Source organism: Kwoniella dejecticola, chromosome 7 (genome assembly GCF_000512565.2).
Source record: "Kwoniella dejecticola CBS 10117 chromosome 7, complete sequence".
NCBI classification, from domain to species: Eukaryota; Fungi; Basidiomycota; class Tremellomycetes; order Tremellales; family Cryptococcaceae; genus Kwoniella; species Kwoniella dejecticola.
In genome coordinates this window covers 1,098,451-1,114,262 of record NC_089307.1, presented here as the reverse complement: position 1 = coordinate 1,114,262, position 15,812 = coordinate 1,098,451, and the positions used below count along the sequence as shown (strand labels likewise).

The following is a 15,812-nucleotide window of genomic DNA, read 5'->3' as shown; positions in this document are numbered from 1 at the left end:
TCGGACTGATCACTTTCACTTTCGAAATCATAGATCACTTAACACGCAGTAATAGTAGTAGTAGCAGTAGCGGTAGCAGTAGTATTAGTAGTGATAGGTTTATTGCTCCCCGTGTGCCTGGTCAGTTTTAGGTAATCAATGTGATGTTGTAGACTTTGTATTCACAAGATGAGAAATATGATCACTCCCTCATACCACATACCTCGTACCTCATACCATCTAAAACAGAGTTGCGCTGCCTTGCCGAGGTGTCTTGATCGTCGTGAGATGGTGCCCGATTCAAGCCCATTCCGATTGCCATCGCTGAACTGATTGGATGAATCGTTATTCTGATGCGGATATACACTCTCACTCTTTGATATAATCTGATCTGAATTGATCTGACCCGGTCAGTATAGCGTACCGTGTATTACTGACTACTGATCGATATATGAAATATGATACACCAATGCTTTTGCGCGATGCGGGATTTGTGAATCGTGAATCGTGAATCGTGAATCGTTCTGGGTATCTAAACTTCTGAACTTCGCAATTCCCATTCCCATTCCCATCCCCATCCCCATCACTATTTCCGTTCCACCCAAATCATTCCGAATCATGCTGAATATACGTCAAAGCCCACAGCCGCTCAATCTCAGCCACATTGTCATGTCCCTCTCGACTCTTGAGACCTCCAGATCTCCAGGGGTATAATGTGTACAGTGGGAATCGCAAATTGTACGATCAACGATTGTTTGTCTTGTCTTCTCTTCACTCCGTCTCTGTCTCATATATGCTCGATTACACCCTCACTCGCACTTTCACGCTCCAGATCATCTTCTACTTCGTCTTTTCCTTTGCGAATTGCTCGGGCGTAAAAGTTTTCTAGCAAAGCAAAGCAAAGCAGAAAGCAGACCAGCATGAGGCGTGTCAGCTAGATACCCTTCGGATTCGTTCTCAGCCTCAGCAGGAGGTAGTATGATCGAAAGGCCAAAAGGGTATTTCGACGTGGTGCGAGTGTGAGAGTAATTGTGAGTGTGAACGAGTTGAGGTGAGTTGGGATGATAGATAGGACTCACTTGTGAGAAGGCATGTAATTGAGCGATCTCATCGGATAAGATCTGATTGACTGCAATCCAACGTCAACGTCATTCAGGTCAGCTGAATTACATTGATTAAGATCCGGTTGAGGGCTCGTTGCGGACAGGAAGATCAAGTGGGGAATGGGGAAGAAAGATAGATAACATACCAAGTTTATGCCTTGCCAAAGTCATTTTCTTATTAAAATCAGGCGATACTATTGTGACGGAGTACGAAGAGCCGCAATTTCCTGAAGTATCTATGAATTCCTGTCATTTTATTTCGCAGGGCCTTGTAAGTCAGCTGATCATTATCCAGTGATATGCTTGACCGACAATGAGACCATGTATTCACCAGGAAATCTATCTTGAGATTCGATTTCAGTTTGGTCTCCATCGTTTGTAATACCGTTTGGGGTTGTTCGTCCACGTCCATCTTGCAGGATTTGATGTTGGATTTAAAAGCTTTATTTCAGTTTGATCGATCTGGTTGAGGGATTCATACGATATTCAATGACGGATAGCTTGGTCTGGTCGGAGAAGACAGATAGGCTGACTGTATTTTTGATGTCTGAAGCACACGAAGAAAGGCTGAAATAGCAATTCCGGATTATGATCTGATTCTGATGTATGAGTCCGAGTAACTGATGCGAATTGTTTCATCTTTCACTTTTGCTTCGCCTTATCAGATATAGACAGGTTGGTCAGCAAACGTCAAGGCACGGTCGAGAAGATTCAGTGATGTGGACTAAAAAAACCCACAGCGAGTAACGGAACCAAATTTATCGTGTGGACCATCTATCGAATCTCGGATCTTCAGCTGAGGGCATCCTTGGTATTTCGAAAATAAGTTGAGAGTTCATCTGCAGACGATACGTCTTTCGTACCATCAACCAGAGACTTTCTTCTCTTCTTCGAATCCCAAAGCGATTCACACCATGTCGGTCCCCGTCGCTTCTTCCTCTCTCCGATCTCTCCGCTCCGTAACAGTCTTCGGCCCCGTTCAAGCTAGTGGTGCTCGATCCTACGCCTCGCTCGCACCCTATTCACCACCTTCATCAGACTACCTGCCCGCCCGACGACCCAACCGACCCAGCTCTTCAGAATTCTTCACCGGTCGCCCGAGATTCCACGAGTCCTTAACCCAACTGCAAGAAACTATCACCTCGGCCAAACGGACTCTCCGATCGAAATTCGTATACCCTTTGCCGTCTGAATTACCTCACCTGAATCCACCTCAAACCAACTGGCTGGCCAAGGATGAGTTATCTAATATCCTAGATGTCAAACTACGTACCAACACTCTACGTCAGGTCGTCGAGCTTCTCACTGAGCTCAATCACTTGAGACACGTCTCTGAATTGGCGGGTCAACATGGGTTAGTCGGGGATATTAATCGGATATTGAGTGCATATGAAAGGACTGCGCCGGCTCCAACAACGGTGGACGGTGAGAGTGGGAGTGGGAGTGGGGGTAAGAGTGAGGTTAGTGGGATAGATCAATTTGGAAGAAGTCATGCGATGGGAAGAAAGAAGACTTCTTCAGCTAGAGTATGGTTGATACCCTCTCAAACACTTCGATCAATCACAAACACAAACACAAACTCAGACGACTCAACGTCAACCGCAGATATCTCTGGTCAAAGTGGTCAAGGGAATGAGATCCTGATAAATCATATACCGTTAAGCCAGTACTTCGTCCGACCCTCAGACCGCGAGACGATCCTTCGACCGCTTAAGATCACGGGATACCTCGGCGCATTCAATATTTTCGGATTCTCTAGAGGAGGAGGCATGTCTTCTCAGGCTAGTGCGGTCGGATTGGCTGTTGCGAGAGCACTAGGTGGATTGAGGGATGATGCGAGGGATATATTGCAAGCTGGTGAGTGATGTTCATTCTTTTCTTCCTCTAACCCTTGCCTTCGAGCTCTACGTTACCGCTTTGACGGTTTCTATCAATGTAGATCTCCGCTACATCCCTTGCTGTCATCTCCTAGATGCTGGACATTTTACCGGTGGAGGATGTTGCTAATTCGTTTCGTTTCATTGTATAGACGGCGCTTTGATGCGAGATACGCGAATGACGGAAAGGAAGAAGACTGGTAGAGCAAAGGCCAGAAAGGGGGTAAGTCAAACCTTAACATTTTGTCTGTCCAGTGTCCTTTCGCTTGTATACTGACGATGAATTTGTTATCAGTACACTTGGGTCAAGCGATAAAATCAATCCCCTCCGTATGCATATACATCACATACATACATACATATGACAGCCATCGTGTCTACTTAGACGAACAGAGTTACTTCGCAGACAGCACCATTCACCATTCTACTCTGCTTGCTAGTCGGCAAAGTCGACCTGTTGAGTCAGATATACTTCTTGACGAACTCAATACAAGGAACAATGTACTCATCCCAGCCTTCATCTTCTGGCCCCTGCGAGATGAGGCAAGGCAATAGCCAGTAGCCAATAGCCAAGCTGAAATCAGCGCCATCTTTCGGTGGAAACTAATATTGTACGATGTCACACCAGAATGGACTAATTTCTACTCACCCCTATAGCCTGCTCGAAGCAATGTCCTCCGCCTTTACACCAAATCCTCTTCACAGCCACTCCCAGCTCTTCCAACTGATCCGCAAATTCGATACTCTGCTGGATGGGTACGATAGTATCATCATCGCCATGCATAATCACCGTCGGAGGATAATCCATTGGTCCATCTGCCTTCTTCTTCTTCTTCTTCCTGTTCTTGAGGCAATGGAGGGGCGACCAACTCTTCACCAATTCATCCCATTCATTCGTATTCGTAGATATTGATGACTTCTCAGCTTCATCTTGATCGCAAAAGCCAAAAAGCGCTTTGATCCGTGTCCCAGTTCTGACATAGTGGGTATTCAGATCCATCCGAACCTCATCCTCTTTCGTCGGGGTATACTCACTCCCCCAGAAATCTTGTAGTGTACTTTGATCCATTTGCGGGGGTAACTCCCATACCCAAGGGCAAGTGACTTTCGCATTCCTTGCATCACTATCCCTTGCAGCAGCCTGCAGAATCTTGAGGGGGGTGTTGAAGGGTAAAGGCTTGTCGAAGGGGGTAGATAAATGCGGATCAGCAAGATCGACGGAACCGTATATATTTAGATTGATTAAGGGTCGAGGAAGGAAATGTCCGTCGAGGGCGAGGGCGCAGTAGGAAGATAATTGTCCTCCGGCAGAATCACCACCTATCACATACCTCCCGACGTCGATGGAGTCGGGACCAAGAATTGATGTCAAGTTGGTCAAACACCATTGGAAGGATCGGACGAGGTCGGAATAGATTTGGGGCAGGGTTACTTGAGGGATGAAGCGATATGATACGCAGATGATGTGTAGGCCGAGAGGAAGGGCATGGAAAGCTGGGTAAATCCATGAGTTGGGTATTAGGTGTTTACCGCCGACCCAGCCGCCTAAGGAGAGTTTATCAATTTTAGCTATGAGCTCAGCGTGCAGATGAATACGGACTTGAAGTTGTGGGTTGTCGGTCTGAGGGTCTCGACAGGGCACGGAACATGGGATGAGAGAGACATGACGAACACACTGGGTGAAACAACCTCTTGATGAAATTTGCGAAGCTATTGGACTCACCACCGTGGATCCAGAATAACCAGGGTTTTTTCCCTAGCTTGGCATCTTGAGTACTGGGTCCAGGAAAAACTCGGATAGGTATATCTACACCTTCGACGGTATCTACTATGTGGTCTGAGAAAGGTGTAGGACAAGGTGAGATTAGTCGAGATGGGACGGTCATTTCAGATGTTGCAGTCTATCGATATGCGCTTGTTGCCGATGCATATGACTTGACTGGGTCTGACTACATCGTGGAGTTGCTGGTCTATACGTATGTGTTGACTTGCTTGCGAAGGCGTTGAGGGAGACATCAGAGTCGCCTTCTAATACATATCAATGAGATGACACCCGGCATCCAGGCCCATTTCGACGCTCGCTATAGCTATTCGCGAGAATGTGTCGATTCCGTCGGAACTAGAGTGAAGGAAACCCAACATCATTTCCTCGCTTCTCCTCATCCTCTTCTGCTTCTTCTTCTTCTTCTTCTTCTTCTTAGCCTCCCTACTCAACGAACAGCGATACAACACACACATCGCATCCGCCTTCGCCTTCTCTTCGGCCTCCGAACTACCAAGGGCCTTTCTCGAGTACATCACTCCTCTAGAGAGGTCCTTTCATCTGCCAATCACCCAACGCCTTTTCAAGGGAGAAAGAGGTATTGTATGCAAAGGAGAAAAATCGCGGTCGTAGATCTTGTACATAGTCACAACTCGTCACCTGTACCATTCACTAGACCTTCGATCCCTCTACCTCTGTCCCAATTTACGTCCCCGATCTCATTGACCGGTGGAAGACAAACATCGTCCGGTCCATACGCAGAAAATCAAGACAGATTTAAGGGGAATGACATCGTAAGTCCACTTCACAGCACTCGCTTCTTCCCACAGTACCCCTGAGGCCAAAACAATTCTCCTATTCCGAGCCCTGCGCTGTCTTCTCCTCCTTCGACCCTTGACTCGGGTGTGGGCTCCCGAGTACAGCATGACTGACATGTCGACCCGCTTTTGGATTTGATGTAGACTTCACCTGATCCTTTAAATTGTTTATCGCCCACGTCACCTCACCCCGAAGAAGCGGTGCACCTAGACCCCGATCCCGATCCTCTGAATTGCTTATCGCCTATTCCACCTGGGCTCCAACGACCGGACTTGTATCCCGATCCTGATTCTGATCCTGATCCGCATATCGAGTGGGACAAAGATCCACCAAGTATCCTATCTCACCTCCCGCCTGTGCCTGCTGCTATCGCAGTCGAACCTCCACCCAAACGAAAAAAGGGCAGGCCTAGAAAGAAAGACAAAGACATAGTCGTGGAGAAAGGTGGAACTCCTTCTGAAGATCCACTGAATCCTGCTGAACCCTCTCGATCAGCTGCACGGAGATCAACAACGAGAAGAGTACGCACTCGACATACGACCTCTGCAGCAAGGGTCGACGTACCTCTGCACGATCTTTCAGCTCCACAGTCGTCGAGTGCAGTCGGCCAATACTTCACTCCTCAGCTGGTACAGACCTATCAACCTGATTCATCAGAAATCACATATCAATCAGCAAATCTCCCATATCCCTCTCTCGCCGGCTACTACGAAAGCGCTTACAAAGTCACCTGTTGTCCTGCACTGCCAGTCAAGCTCAAACATACTGAATTCCAACCATCCTCAAGTTCTCTTGAACAATCTCAAAAAGCGGAATCTAGACCTTCGAGGTTTACTCCCGCAGACTCCCATGATAGAAGCGATCTAGACCCACTACAATTACTAGCCTGTGCCGCGCAGCAAGCACAATCTTCTCCTTCTCACATTGTCCCCTTGAATCTTGAATCGAAACTCGTCGAGTCGAGCCCCCACCCCAGAACTCCATCGATCGCTACTCCTGCACGTCAATTACAAGGCTCAAAGGTTGATCAGACACCTTTAAACAGTGGTCTAGCTCTTCTCCAAGGCTACGCTTCCACCTCATCCTCATCATCATCATCATCATTATCGCCTGCTCCAACGGAAATAGCCGTCACTCCTCGCCTGTTACCACCTGACTTGGCAGAACCTTCGATCCTTCCGATAACATTCGAACGCCTCGATAATCATCTTCCCGTACAATCGCATGTGCCGGTCGATACTACTAGTCTGAAGAATAGTGAATCATTTGGAACTGGCACCAAGAAATCGCCCGAAACACCATCGCGCGATCTAGATTCCAACACTCGCTCGTCTAGTCTATCAGATTTACCCGAATCGTTTCTCGCTGATCCAGCTCCACGAGCGGAAACACGTCAAGAGGAGGCTGCACCACTCGTCCTTCAAAGCTCTTCTACGACTTCCACGGAGACCGCAAACCTCCCGCCAGCAGTCGATTCGACTAGACATACGACTGAAGTAAAGTCCAGGGGTCCATCGAAAGCGCCTTTGAGGCCTCAGTTAGGTCTGTTACGTCGACAATCCACCCGGATTGCCCTGAGATCAAGCAACGAGGAAGCAGCTTCGACACATCGCGAATTCGGAATTGAAGTGGAACTCGAAGCTATTACGGATAAAATTGTCGATACCCCCTCAGACACAGCCCAAGAGACGCTCAGCGTGAACAAGGCAGAGTACGCTGTTCCCGATCCGCATAGCCGCAACAATATGTCTTCATTACCCAAAAGGCAAGCTAAAAAGCCGTCTCGTTATCAATCACCGTTAGAGTCTGTGCCACCAGCTTCCGCTCCTACGCCTCCGATGGAGTCCGCCCCGACTCCGAAAGACGAGGGGTTCAGCGATTCTAGCCTGACCCCTCCTCCCATGTCACAACCTAAAGCCAGTACATCACAGGCAATACCTTCCGCTACGAAGGATGAAGAGCATGCAACACAGGTAGCTTCGCACAAAGGCAAGGGAGCAAAAGCGTCGGGTAGTACGTCAACGAAACCTGAAGCAGAAGAACAGGACGGCAGTTCTAAGAAAGCAAAAGCGAAGAAAGAAGATGAACCCAAACAGAAAAGAGGTAGGCCACCATCCGTTCGACTCAATTCAACTTCCGACCGAGTATCCTCAGCCTCCGCATCGGTCGCAGAAGGAAGTACTAGTCCAGCTAAAATTCCAAAAATAAAATTGAATGTCGGATCTAAATCAACCAAGCAAGGTACAGCTGGTTCATCCACTGCTCCCGGATCGGAACAAAAAAGGTCGGAAACTCCGCCAGTCACGAAACCAGGTAAAAAGGCTGGATTGAGTAAGAAAAGGAAATCCGAATCGGTAGATCCTGATCCCGTTCGAGACACCAAGGAACCAGTCAAGAAGCCGAAGATTATCATCAAATCCTCCAAAACACCAAGCGAGTCGCCGGCTCCCGCCGCGAAAGCAACAAGCGAGCTACCTAAGGAGATAGCGAACGCTAAAGAATCAGTGGAAGAGGCGAGGGAGCAACAAAAGAAAAAACCGATAGTGGAATCGCAGACAAAGCCGAAATCGAAAAGACCAGTCAGAGATTATTCGAGTGATTCAGAATCAGACGAAGAGTATGTGGTCAAGCCGAAAAGGAAGACGCAGAGGATGATAGAGGACGACGAAGAGGATGAGAAAGCGGACGTGCAGCCTAAGAAGAAGCTGCCGAAGGCAAAGGAAAAGTCAATGACCCAGCCGATAGTGAAAGAAGACAAGGAAGAAAGCGAACTCGCCAAGCGAAAGGGTGCTGAGAAATCAGCGGGATCTGACCTCGCGCAGAAGGGAAACCGTGCGTTGGCTGAAACACACGATGCCAAACAAGAACAGAAAGCAGAAGGATCAAGCTCGATTCCGCTTGAGAAGCCGCAGGATGGAGAATCGGCGAACCCTTCCTCTCAGCAGACATCGACATTGACATTAAAACCCCTTCCCAAGGTGAATAAGAAGAAACCTCGCCCGTCGGAAGTAGCCGATAAAATCAAAGGTCCTGATACGCCCATCAACAAGTCTGAAGGCTTATCATCCCTTAAACCAAAACCATCTGCGGAAGAGGGCGGGAGCCTGAACCCGAACCCGAATCCAAACTCGAATCCTAATAAGAAAGCTGTACCACCGAGAAAGTCCTTACCCACTGGAATGAAACCTGCTGCGACTTCGTCCCCTGCACCTGCACCTGCACCAGCACCAGCACCTAGACCCTCCATGGGGCTACTGGGCAACACCCTGGCGTTGCTTCAGGGCACGTCGACGCCGAACGCGAAGGACAAAGAGAAAGATCCGAAATTGAAAAGCGAGATGAAAGATAAGAAGGAGACACCGAAGGTTGTGAAACGCGGTGGATGGGCTGAAGAGTGGATATTAACGTGTGTCTGGTTTCTTCGTCTCATTCGTCAGAGTTTACATGGACGACGTTCATCATACTGACCTTCTTTTTGGTTTTGGGTTTTTTTCCTTTCTTTTGTTAAGGCCCGAACAACAAAGAGAGTACGAAGCTAGTGCTGCTCAACGAGAATCAGCTCGAAAGCGCCGCGAAGAATGGATGAGAAATCCTGTGAATCTCCAAGAGGCTAAAGATAATTATAAAGTCGATTCTGTGGGTTTAGCGCAACTACATCTCACGTTATGTCTTTTTTCCCCAGTGATGAGTAGCAGATTGGCTGATTTCAAGTGTTCGGTCGGACAGATGCAACCTCGCACGATAGCTGTTCCGGGTGCTATGGGGATCCAAACAGCGGGAAAACCATCGCAGATGGTAGCTTCTTTGTTGGGATGGTAATGGGTGAAGATTATCAGATGAACGCATGGTTTTATCGGTGAATTCAGAAAGATACGATGATTTGTAAGATGTGTATGATCATGTATAGTCCATGCATACGTATTTTGCGCGCTGTGTGCTTCAGACTGAAATGTCACGCTGCATATCAAAATTCCAAGGCAATTGCAGGCCAGCACCCTGCTTCAGCTAACTCAGAGGAATATCCTGGATTGCATGGCTGTGGGGCTGCCCAGAGGTTCCGACGGAAATAGATCCGAATCACTCGCGCTGGGTCACTTCGCAAATTCGCAAATTTGGAGGAACCCAACAAACACCAAGCGAAACCATCAGCTATATGTCGATGTCAATACTCCAAAAAAAGTACTATAGAATTCCACCAATCTCACGACGCGACCTACTCAGAGTCACATATCCACGCATCACGGAGACTTAGACAAGATGGTAAGCCCTACATATCGTTTCCGTAGCTTATCAAGGCGGTTTAGCTTACTCTTCTTACCATGATATATAGCCAAGAGCCGATCGAACAAAGTCCAGATTACATACCTCAGCGGTATCTCTCCCGTCCAAGCTACGAAGCGAGCCTGTGCCGGCTCCTATTGCAGATACACCCGTAAGTACGAGCCCACTTACTCACTAACGCACAATCACGAGGGACTGGTCCACGACGATTCACCATAACGTTGGCCCTGATATCGTGTTTCGCCCACACAGCAGGATGCATTCACGACGTTTCCGGACGAGCCTTCTGCGTCTACGTCCCGATCGCAGAGTCAAAGGAAAGCGTACTTCGTAGCTGCCGTGCGTGAGTGTCGTCTTCTTTTTCGCTTTCTCAGCATACCACTCGACTCGCTCGAACACATCGTAATATCATGTACACCGATACTCCAACACCCTTCCGAATCGCGTAAATGCTGAATGCTAACCATCAGATGGACTCATGCAGAATCAGCCCCCCATCCATATTTGATAAAATCCAAATCACATATACGGCGTGAGAAACGAAAAGCCAAATCCCTCTCTGCTTCAACCAACCTGGAATCGCTCGAAAATGCGTTGAGCTCTATATTACCTGAACCCGAGACCAAAGTGAGTGACGAGGAGGAGGAACGGGTGAAAGTGGGTGTACAGAAGAAGAGGAAGAAGACTAAAGAGAAGATTGAAGAAGAGAAAAGGAGGATCGCAGATAAGAAAAGAGAGGAAGGGAAAATCTCGGAAGGAAGAGGGAGGACGTTGAATGAGAAGAAGCGGAGAGATGTTATGTGAGTCACACGACAGTATCATTTCCGTTCAGGAATCGATAAATGAACGCTGAAGCTGATATCGTGAAATTGGATTTCCTACCTACCTACCTACCTACCTACCTCTTGTTTCCGCCGCAGCCAAGAAGCGTCAAAACGGATCCCTGCTGTACTTTCGCATCCGGCTTACAAATCCAATCCGTGGGCTGCGATTCGTGAACACGCCGGGAATAGTATAGCCACAGTCTCAAAGACTCCCAGCGTGAAGAGGTAGATCAATGTGGATACAGGCTGTCCAATCTGGGGGCGATTATAATGTAGGAAAGGTATCGCATAAGATGTATGTACAATTACATGTGTTCTTCTTCTTCTTCTTCTCCTTGGTAGACCCGACCAACTACTCAATTGACTCGCCCCTCATAAGACCTGCAAGCGATCGTACATGTTCATGTCACCTTCATTCGTTAACGCAAACTAGCATGTCAGGAATTCATACCCCGGTGTCTGTAACCTTGCATGCCAGTATGACATGTGACTCACCCTCAATGACACTTCCCCGCACCGAGATATCCAACCCTCAAGCTGACGTGAGATCGATCAAATCGGCCTGAAGATTTCGCCTTGTACCACTGATACCCTTCTCTTCTTCTTCTCTTTCAATGCTTGACAGAGGATCCAATCCATCATCTATCGACAACTCCCAAACCTTTCCTTCCGGTCTAGTAGATCTTCTTAAATCCTCTTCAGCCAAGTAAGAGCCCTCATCGATATTCCCAGTAAAGATCCAATTCAAATTACTCTTTGTCAAGTTCCCGACCGAGGAAAAGACGAAAGGGGGAGACGCAAGTCTACCAATGAACAAATAGGCTGATGAGATCTGTCGGTGGTCTTGTCGAAGTCTTTTGAGGAGCTTGCGTCTTTTCAATTTGATCGAGGGCGTGTAGTAAGATGACAAGTGTGAAGGTGAAGGAGAGTAAGATCGATGTCGTTTGGATCGAGGAGAATGATGATTTTCACATGTTAGATAGCTTGAGCTAGGTGAAGAGTCAGACACAGGCAAGATCATCTTCAAGGGCCTTTTCACTTTAGTGTTGCGGATGGAATGATTGACTGATCACTGCAAGTATTGATATGGTCGCTTTGTGAGTTCAAGATATACGAAAGAAAGAATGGACGCAAATGACTCGTGTCGGAGTGCGCACAGACAGTCCTTTGGCTATGTGACTGTCAATGCAGCTGATGCTGATGACATCGTGACAATCACTTAACCCCCTTCAACTCTTCCGAAGGTGTGTTCTGCGCTCTGCGGTATATTTTCGCTTCATAGGTGAATCTTAAGGAGCATATGACCATACTTGGCAGTACATTTATCAACAACGCATCGTACAGGGGTGTTGTTAAATCGACATTAGGGACTACTCCACACATTGATGAACGTTACTTCGCACACGTGTCACTATTGTACATATGTTGGGAATCTTCATATGGGACTCGAATAGCTGGACAGGGACACGGGAGGGGACACAAGATCCAATACTAACGCACACTGACCATTCACTTGGACGGCAAACAGCTCGTAGTGGTAGCCACAGTCCTGGTATAAGCTACTCCCCATTGGAGGTCAGTATGGTTCCTCGCTTCCATCCGGAATGTCCTAGAGATATCCATGCGTCAGAACTGGGAGAATGGGACTTACTAGTGGTTGAATAGACATGTGTAGTGATCGTACTGGTGTCTTCAGTGTATGTATTGGTGACGGTCGAGGTATCTGTCGTCGTTTCGGTGCTCACATCTACAGTTAATTCCCCAATTGTCAACAAAGACAGACGGGGGAGTCAGACTGAGGCAGCTCATACATTTACTCACCCTTAGTAGTAGCCGTATTGGTGGTCGAGCAGTCCGTGACGGTCACCCAAGATGTCGGCATCGAAGTGGTAGTAACACTTTGAGTAGACGTAGTAGTCTCGTAATTGGTGGTGCAACTAGGATCATTTTGCCTTCTCCAGCCTGGTTGTCTGGTGTGCGGCTTCATCAACGGTAACTTCAGCTTCAGTCTCTCCGCATTGGTGATTCGTCGTTCTCGTAGATCTGGTTTTATCTCTGATGCAGCAGCCGTAGGAAGAGACTGTGATATGGATGCCGGTCTAGGTATTTCATAGTCAGACCCAGGTGTGGGCGTGGCTGTGACGGTGACTTGCTGAGTGATGATCGTTGTAGTAGTTCCGCATGGAATAACGGTTCGTCCTCTGTTACCGTACGGATCGACGTGGAAAGTACAGTTCTTAGATATAGTCAGAGTGATATCGGTGTTGTAGACGCGCAGGTTGTAGCGAGTTGCTGTGGTCAATGGGGTCGAAGTGAATGTCTGAAGTCAAAAAAGAATAGTGTACAGTAGTGTAATACATTAGTCACCGACCCGGATCAACGTTCGGGTATTACCAGATACTCCTAGGTGAGACAAGCATGCTGCTTCGGAGGTCATCTTGGTCGGGTACGATAGCATTGTTGAAGTGGTCAGAAGGCAAGAGCTTGAAGCTTACGGTATGAGTGGCAGTCTGAGAATGTTCAGCTGTGATGATATGGCGTCAAAGCGCGGCGTGAGGAACGCATGATATTGTGCAATTCTGCCATCAGCTAATGGCACTAGACAGCACAACGACTGATTGTCATATGGCGGGCTAGCCAGAGGAAGACCGAGCAGTGATGTGAAGTGATATCGAGTGAAGTGAACAAGATCACGGGCTTGACTCACTAGTCGTAGTCGACTCCGTGGTAGTCTCCTCGCACGAGGCGACGGTGGTCGTAGTAGTCGAAGTGAGAGTCGAAGAGCCGATCACCGTGGATACACTACGCTCACATCGCCATCAGGGCTTGAACGCTGTCACATGGATGCCTGCACGATAGACGAGGTCTCAGATGGGGGTTGACTTACTCCGTAGTGGTGTCTGTCTGAGTGATCGTTGGGCAGTCGGCAGCAATGGCAACCGATTTAAGAATGGCAAACACCAAAAGAACAGCAGCGAGCCACATTTCGAGAGCGGGTAAATACCGTAAAGATCAGAGGGAGAGGGGCACAGATAGTAGCGGGAAGTTTCTAGCAGATGGTTTGAAGGAAAGGACTGGAGCAGACCTTGAGCAACTGATTGACCTCTTATAGACACAAGATGTGGGACCAGATGAAAGGTAGACAGCTGCGCTGTTTTGTATACATTGTAGTATTTTCGATTCTTCCCGTCTCATACCTCCGTCCGCGGTTGAAAGATGGAGGATCAGGTCCAGACATGCGCCAGACAGTGTACGACGGAGGTCATCTGCCAGGACCTAGCGATCAGAATTCTGAAATTTACAAAGTACGGTGACTCTAGTATAATTGCTGTGCGAATGTCCCCAAGCTTCGTATCGAGTATGATCGTGCGTTGATCGTGTGCCAAATCGGGTACCTCCTCCGCTATGCTGAGCAACCCTCACATGGGTAATTGATGGAATCAGTCGAGTGTCTACAGTATACAATGGCACATGACAGAGGAATATCATTGCGATATCATCACACACACACGCTTGAGGATCTTCTGATTGTTCGGCTCTCGACCGCAAGTCATCAGGCAAACAAACAACAAGTGACTTCGAGATCAAGTTTTAAATCACACTTCTCAAGATACATTTACGAATCACACTTCTCAAAAGATATCCCGGCTTTTCATCCATGGAAAGATCCTATTCGTACATACTTGGCATACATCGAAAAATAGCACATACATACTTGTCATACCCGAAAATCAGATTATAGGCCAGATCTCTGTGTCTCGCGAAGTTCTGCCGATCAAACGTCCGGCCTTCCATCATTTGTAAGGTACGTGAATCGGACAATCACACTAATCTCCCATGCACACCGACTGATCGACTCAGTAGCAGATGATCGACGTAGAAGTGACGAATTCGACTAGACCTCGATCATTAGCTCGAACCTTACTGGTATAGAACCTCCCAACAGTCGCGAGACGGTAAAAGCAAAGAGACTTACGCTCTGTAAGTGTGATATCCACAGTCTTGGTCACGGTGGGAGCTTCTGTAGTCCTGACCACCGTAATCGTATCTGTCTGCGTTGCGGTATTTGTCACTACAATGACAAAAAGCATACCAGCCATCAGTGAGCTTAGCTACTGTACGGTCGTGATTGAGCGTGTAGTCTGCTATGAGACTTACCAGTCACATCCTCGGTGACGTCAAAAGACAAGTGTACGTCGTCTCAGTCTCAGTAGGAGTCGATACCGAAGTAGTGGTCGTAGTGGCGGTGATTGTCACGTAATCTGTGGTGCAACTTGGGTCTTGTCTCTTCTTGGCTCCGCTTCCATATCTGCCTGCGTGGGGCGATCGAAGATGGGGTTTGAGAAGTGGTAAGCCTCTTTGGAGTCTCTCTGCATTAGTCAATTCTCGCTTGGCCTTGGTATCTTCCGCTCCTACTCCTGGTTTGGCGCCCGCCACCGCACCAACGCCAGCACCGGAGACCACGGTGCCAGTCTGAGCAGGCAATGCTCGGGCTATGGTAGGGCTATGGTAGGAGGATCACAGTCCACATATCGGGTTGTGGTTGTCGTGAATGTCTGGGTGGTAGTGGCGACTACGCGATAAGTCGTGGCTGCCGGATATGTTGTCGTTGTCTACGATAGAATCAACCAGTCCGTCGAACGTCAAGTCTCTCAGCATTTGGACATAACCATACGACTGCGATCTATAGCCAGGGGAGATATTGCTCACGGTGTACGAGTTCGTGTAAGTGATATCCGCTGTCGCCACCACAGTTTAATCAGGTCAGCTGTACTGCCGAAACCATTTGTTCCGATAGTCAGTGGACTTAAAAGATATTGGACTCACTGGACGTCTCATAGTATGTACTCGTCTCAGTGCAGTACGACAAAGTGTCAGTCGTAGTGGTAGTCACAGTCACCGAGGCAACAGTGGTGGTCGTGCTACATTTCACGACATGACACCGATGTCAGCCTCACCCGTGATTTGGCATGTCTGATTCATAGCTTGATGTCTTCAGATGTTCTGTTGACTATTCGGACATTGAGGGAACCATAGGAAGTATGCTCACTCCGTTACGGTATCGGTGGCGGTGATTGTAGGACACTGTCTTTGAGCGTTCACCGCAGTATGAGCTAAGAAGAATAACCAGATGATGAACCACATCTAAAAACAGTCGGGTTGGCAA

General features: G+C 48.0%; 8 protein-coding genes across 8 annotated transcripts; 3 read left to right on the top strand and 5 right to left on the bottom strand.

Moving 5' to 3' along the window:
• Nucleotides 1-819: 819 nt before the first annotated feature.
• I303_106040 (uncharacterized protein) lies at nucleotides 820-1,494 on the bottom strand (the record flags this gene model as incomplete). Its single annotated transcript, XM_065969301.1, has 4 exons — nucleotides 820-864; nucleotides 1,059-1,108; nucleotides 1,229-1,328; nucleotides 1,414-1,494. The coding sequence occupies 4 exons, from the start codon at nucleotides 1,492-1,494 to the stop codon at nucleotides 820-822; spliced, it is 276 nt and encodes a 91-aa protein (XP_065825373.1).
• A 502-nt stretch (nucleotides 1,495-1,996) lies between these two features.
• I303_106039 (mitochondrial 37S ribosomal protein uS9m) lies at nucleotides 1,997-3,275 on the top strand (the record flags this gene model as incomplete). The annotated part of the gene is made up of 3 exons (XM_018409346.2): nucleotides 1,997-2,939; nucleotides 3,112-3,182; nucleotides 3,255-3,275. 3 exons carry the CDS (start codon nucleotides 1,997-1,999, stop codon nucleotides 3,273-3,275), a joined length of 1,035 nt encoding a protein of 344 aa, XP_018261619.2.
• Nucleotides 3,276-3,421: 146 nt separating this feature from the next.
• I303_106038 (uncharacterized protein) lies at nucleotides 3,422-4,845 on the bottom strand (the record flags this gene model as incomplete). Its single annotated transcript, XM_018409345.2, has 3 exons — nucleotides 3,422-3,490; nucleotides 3,609-4,504; nucleotides 4,683-4,845. The coding sequence occupies 3 exons, from the start codon at nucleotides 4,843-4,845 to the stop codon at nucleotides 3,422-3,424; spliced, it is 1,128 nt and encodes a 375-aa protein (XP_018261618.2).
• Nucleotides 4,846-5,326: 481 nt separating this feature from the next.
• I303_106037 (uncharacterized protein) lies at nucleotides 5,327-9,359 on the top strand (the record flags this gene model as incomplete). The annotated part of the gene is made up of 4 exons (XM_018409344.1): nucleotides 5,327-5,515; nucleotides 5,684-8,946; nucleotides 9,050-9,176; nucleotides 9,267-9,359. 4 exons carry the CDS (start codon nucleotides 5,327-5,329, stop codon nucleotides 9,357-9,359), a joined length of 3,672 nt encoding a protein of 1,223 aa, XP_018261617.1.
• Nucleotides 9,360-9,797: 438 nt separating this feature from the next.
• On the top strand, nucleotides 9,798-10,874 carry I303_106036 (uncharacterized protein; the record flags this gene model as incomplete). The annotated part of the gene is made up of 5 exons (XM_065969300.1): nucleotides 9,798-9,800; nucleotides 9,871-9,972; nucleotides 10,074-10,164; nucleotides 10,306-10,621; nucleotides 10,742-10,874. 5 exons carry the CDS (start codon nucleotides 9,798-9,800, stop codon nucleotides 10,872-10,874), a joined length of 645 nt encoding a protein of 214 aa, XP_065825372.1.
• A 303-nt stretch (nucleotides 10,875-11,177) lies between these two features.
• Nucleotides 11,178-11,666, bottom strand: I303_106035 (uncharacterized protein; the record flags this gene model as incomplete). Its single annotated transcript, XM_018409342.1, has 1 exon — nucleotides 11,178-11,666. The coding sequence occupies one exon, from the start codon at nucleotides 11,664-11,666 to the stop codon at nucleotides 11,178-11,180; it is 489 nt and encodes a 162-aa protein (XP_018261615.1).
• A 538-nt stretch (nucleotides 11,667-12,204) lies between these two features.
• On the bottom strand, nucleotides 12,205-13,630 carry I303_106034 (uncharacterized protein; the record flags this gene model as incomplete). Its single annotated transcript, XM_018409341.1, has 5 exons — nucleotides 12,205-12,254; nucleotides 12,297-12,392; nucleotides 12,467-12,937; nucleotides 13,353-13,447; nucleotides 13,533-13,630. The coding sequence occupies 5 exons, from the start codon at nucleotides 13,628-13,630 to the stop codon at nucleotides 12,205-12,207; spliced, it is 810 nt and encodes a 269-aa protein (XP_018261614.1).
• A 1,176-nt stretch (nucleotides 13,631-14,806) lies between these two features.
• I303_106033 (uncharacterized protein) lies at nucleotides 14,807-15,790 on the bottom strand (the record flags this gene model as incomplete). Its single annotated transcript, XM_018409340.1, has 4 exons — nucleotides 14,807-15,118; nucleotides 15,356-15,384; nucleotides 15,473-15,567; nucleotides 15,696-15,790. 4 exons carry the CDS (start codon nucleotides 15,788-15,790, stop codon nucleotides 14,807-14,809), a joined length of 531 nt encoding a protein of 176 aa, XP_018261613.1.
• Between the last annotated feature and the right edge of the window lie 22 nt (nucleotides 15,791-15,812).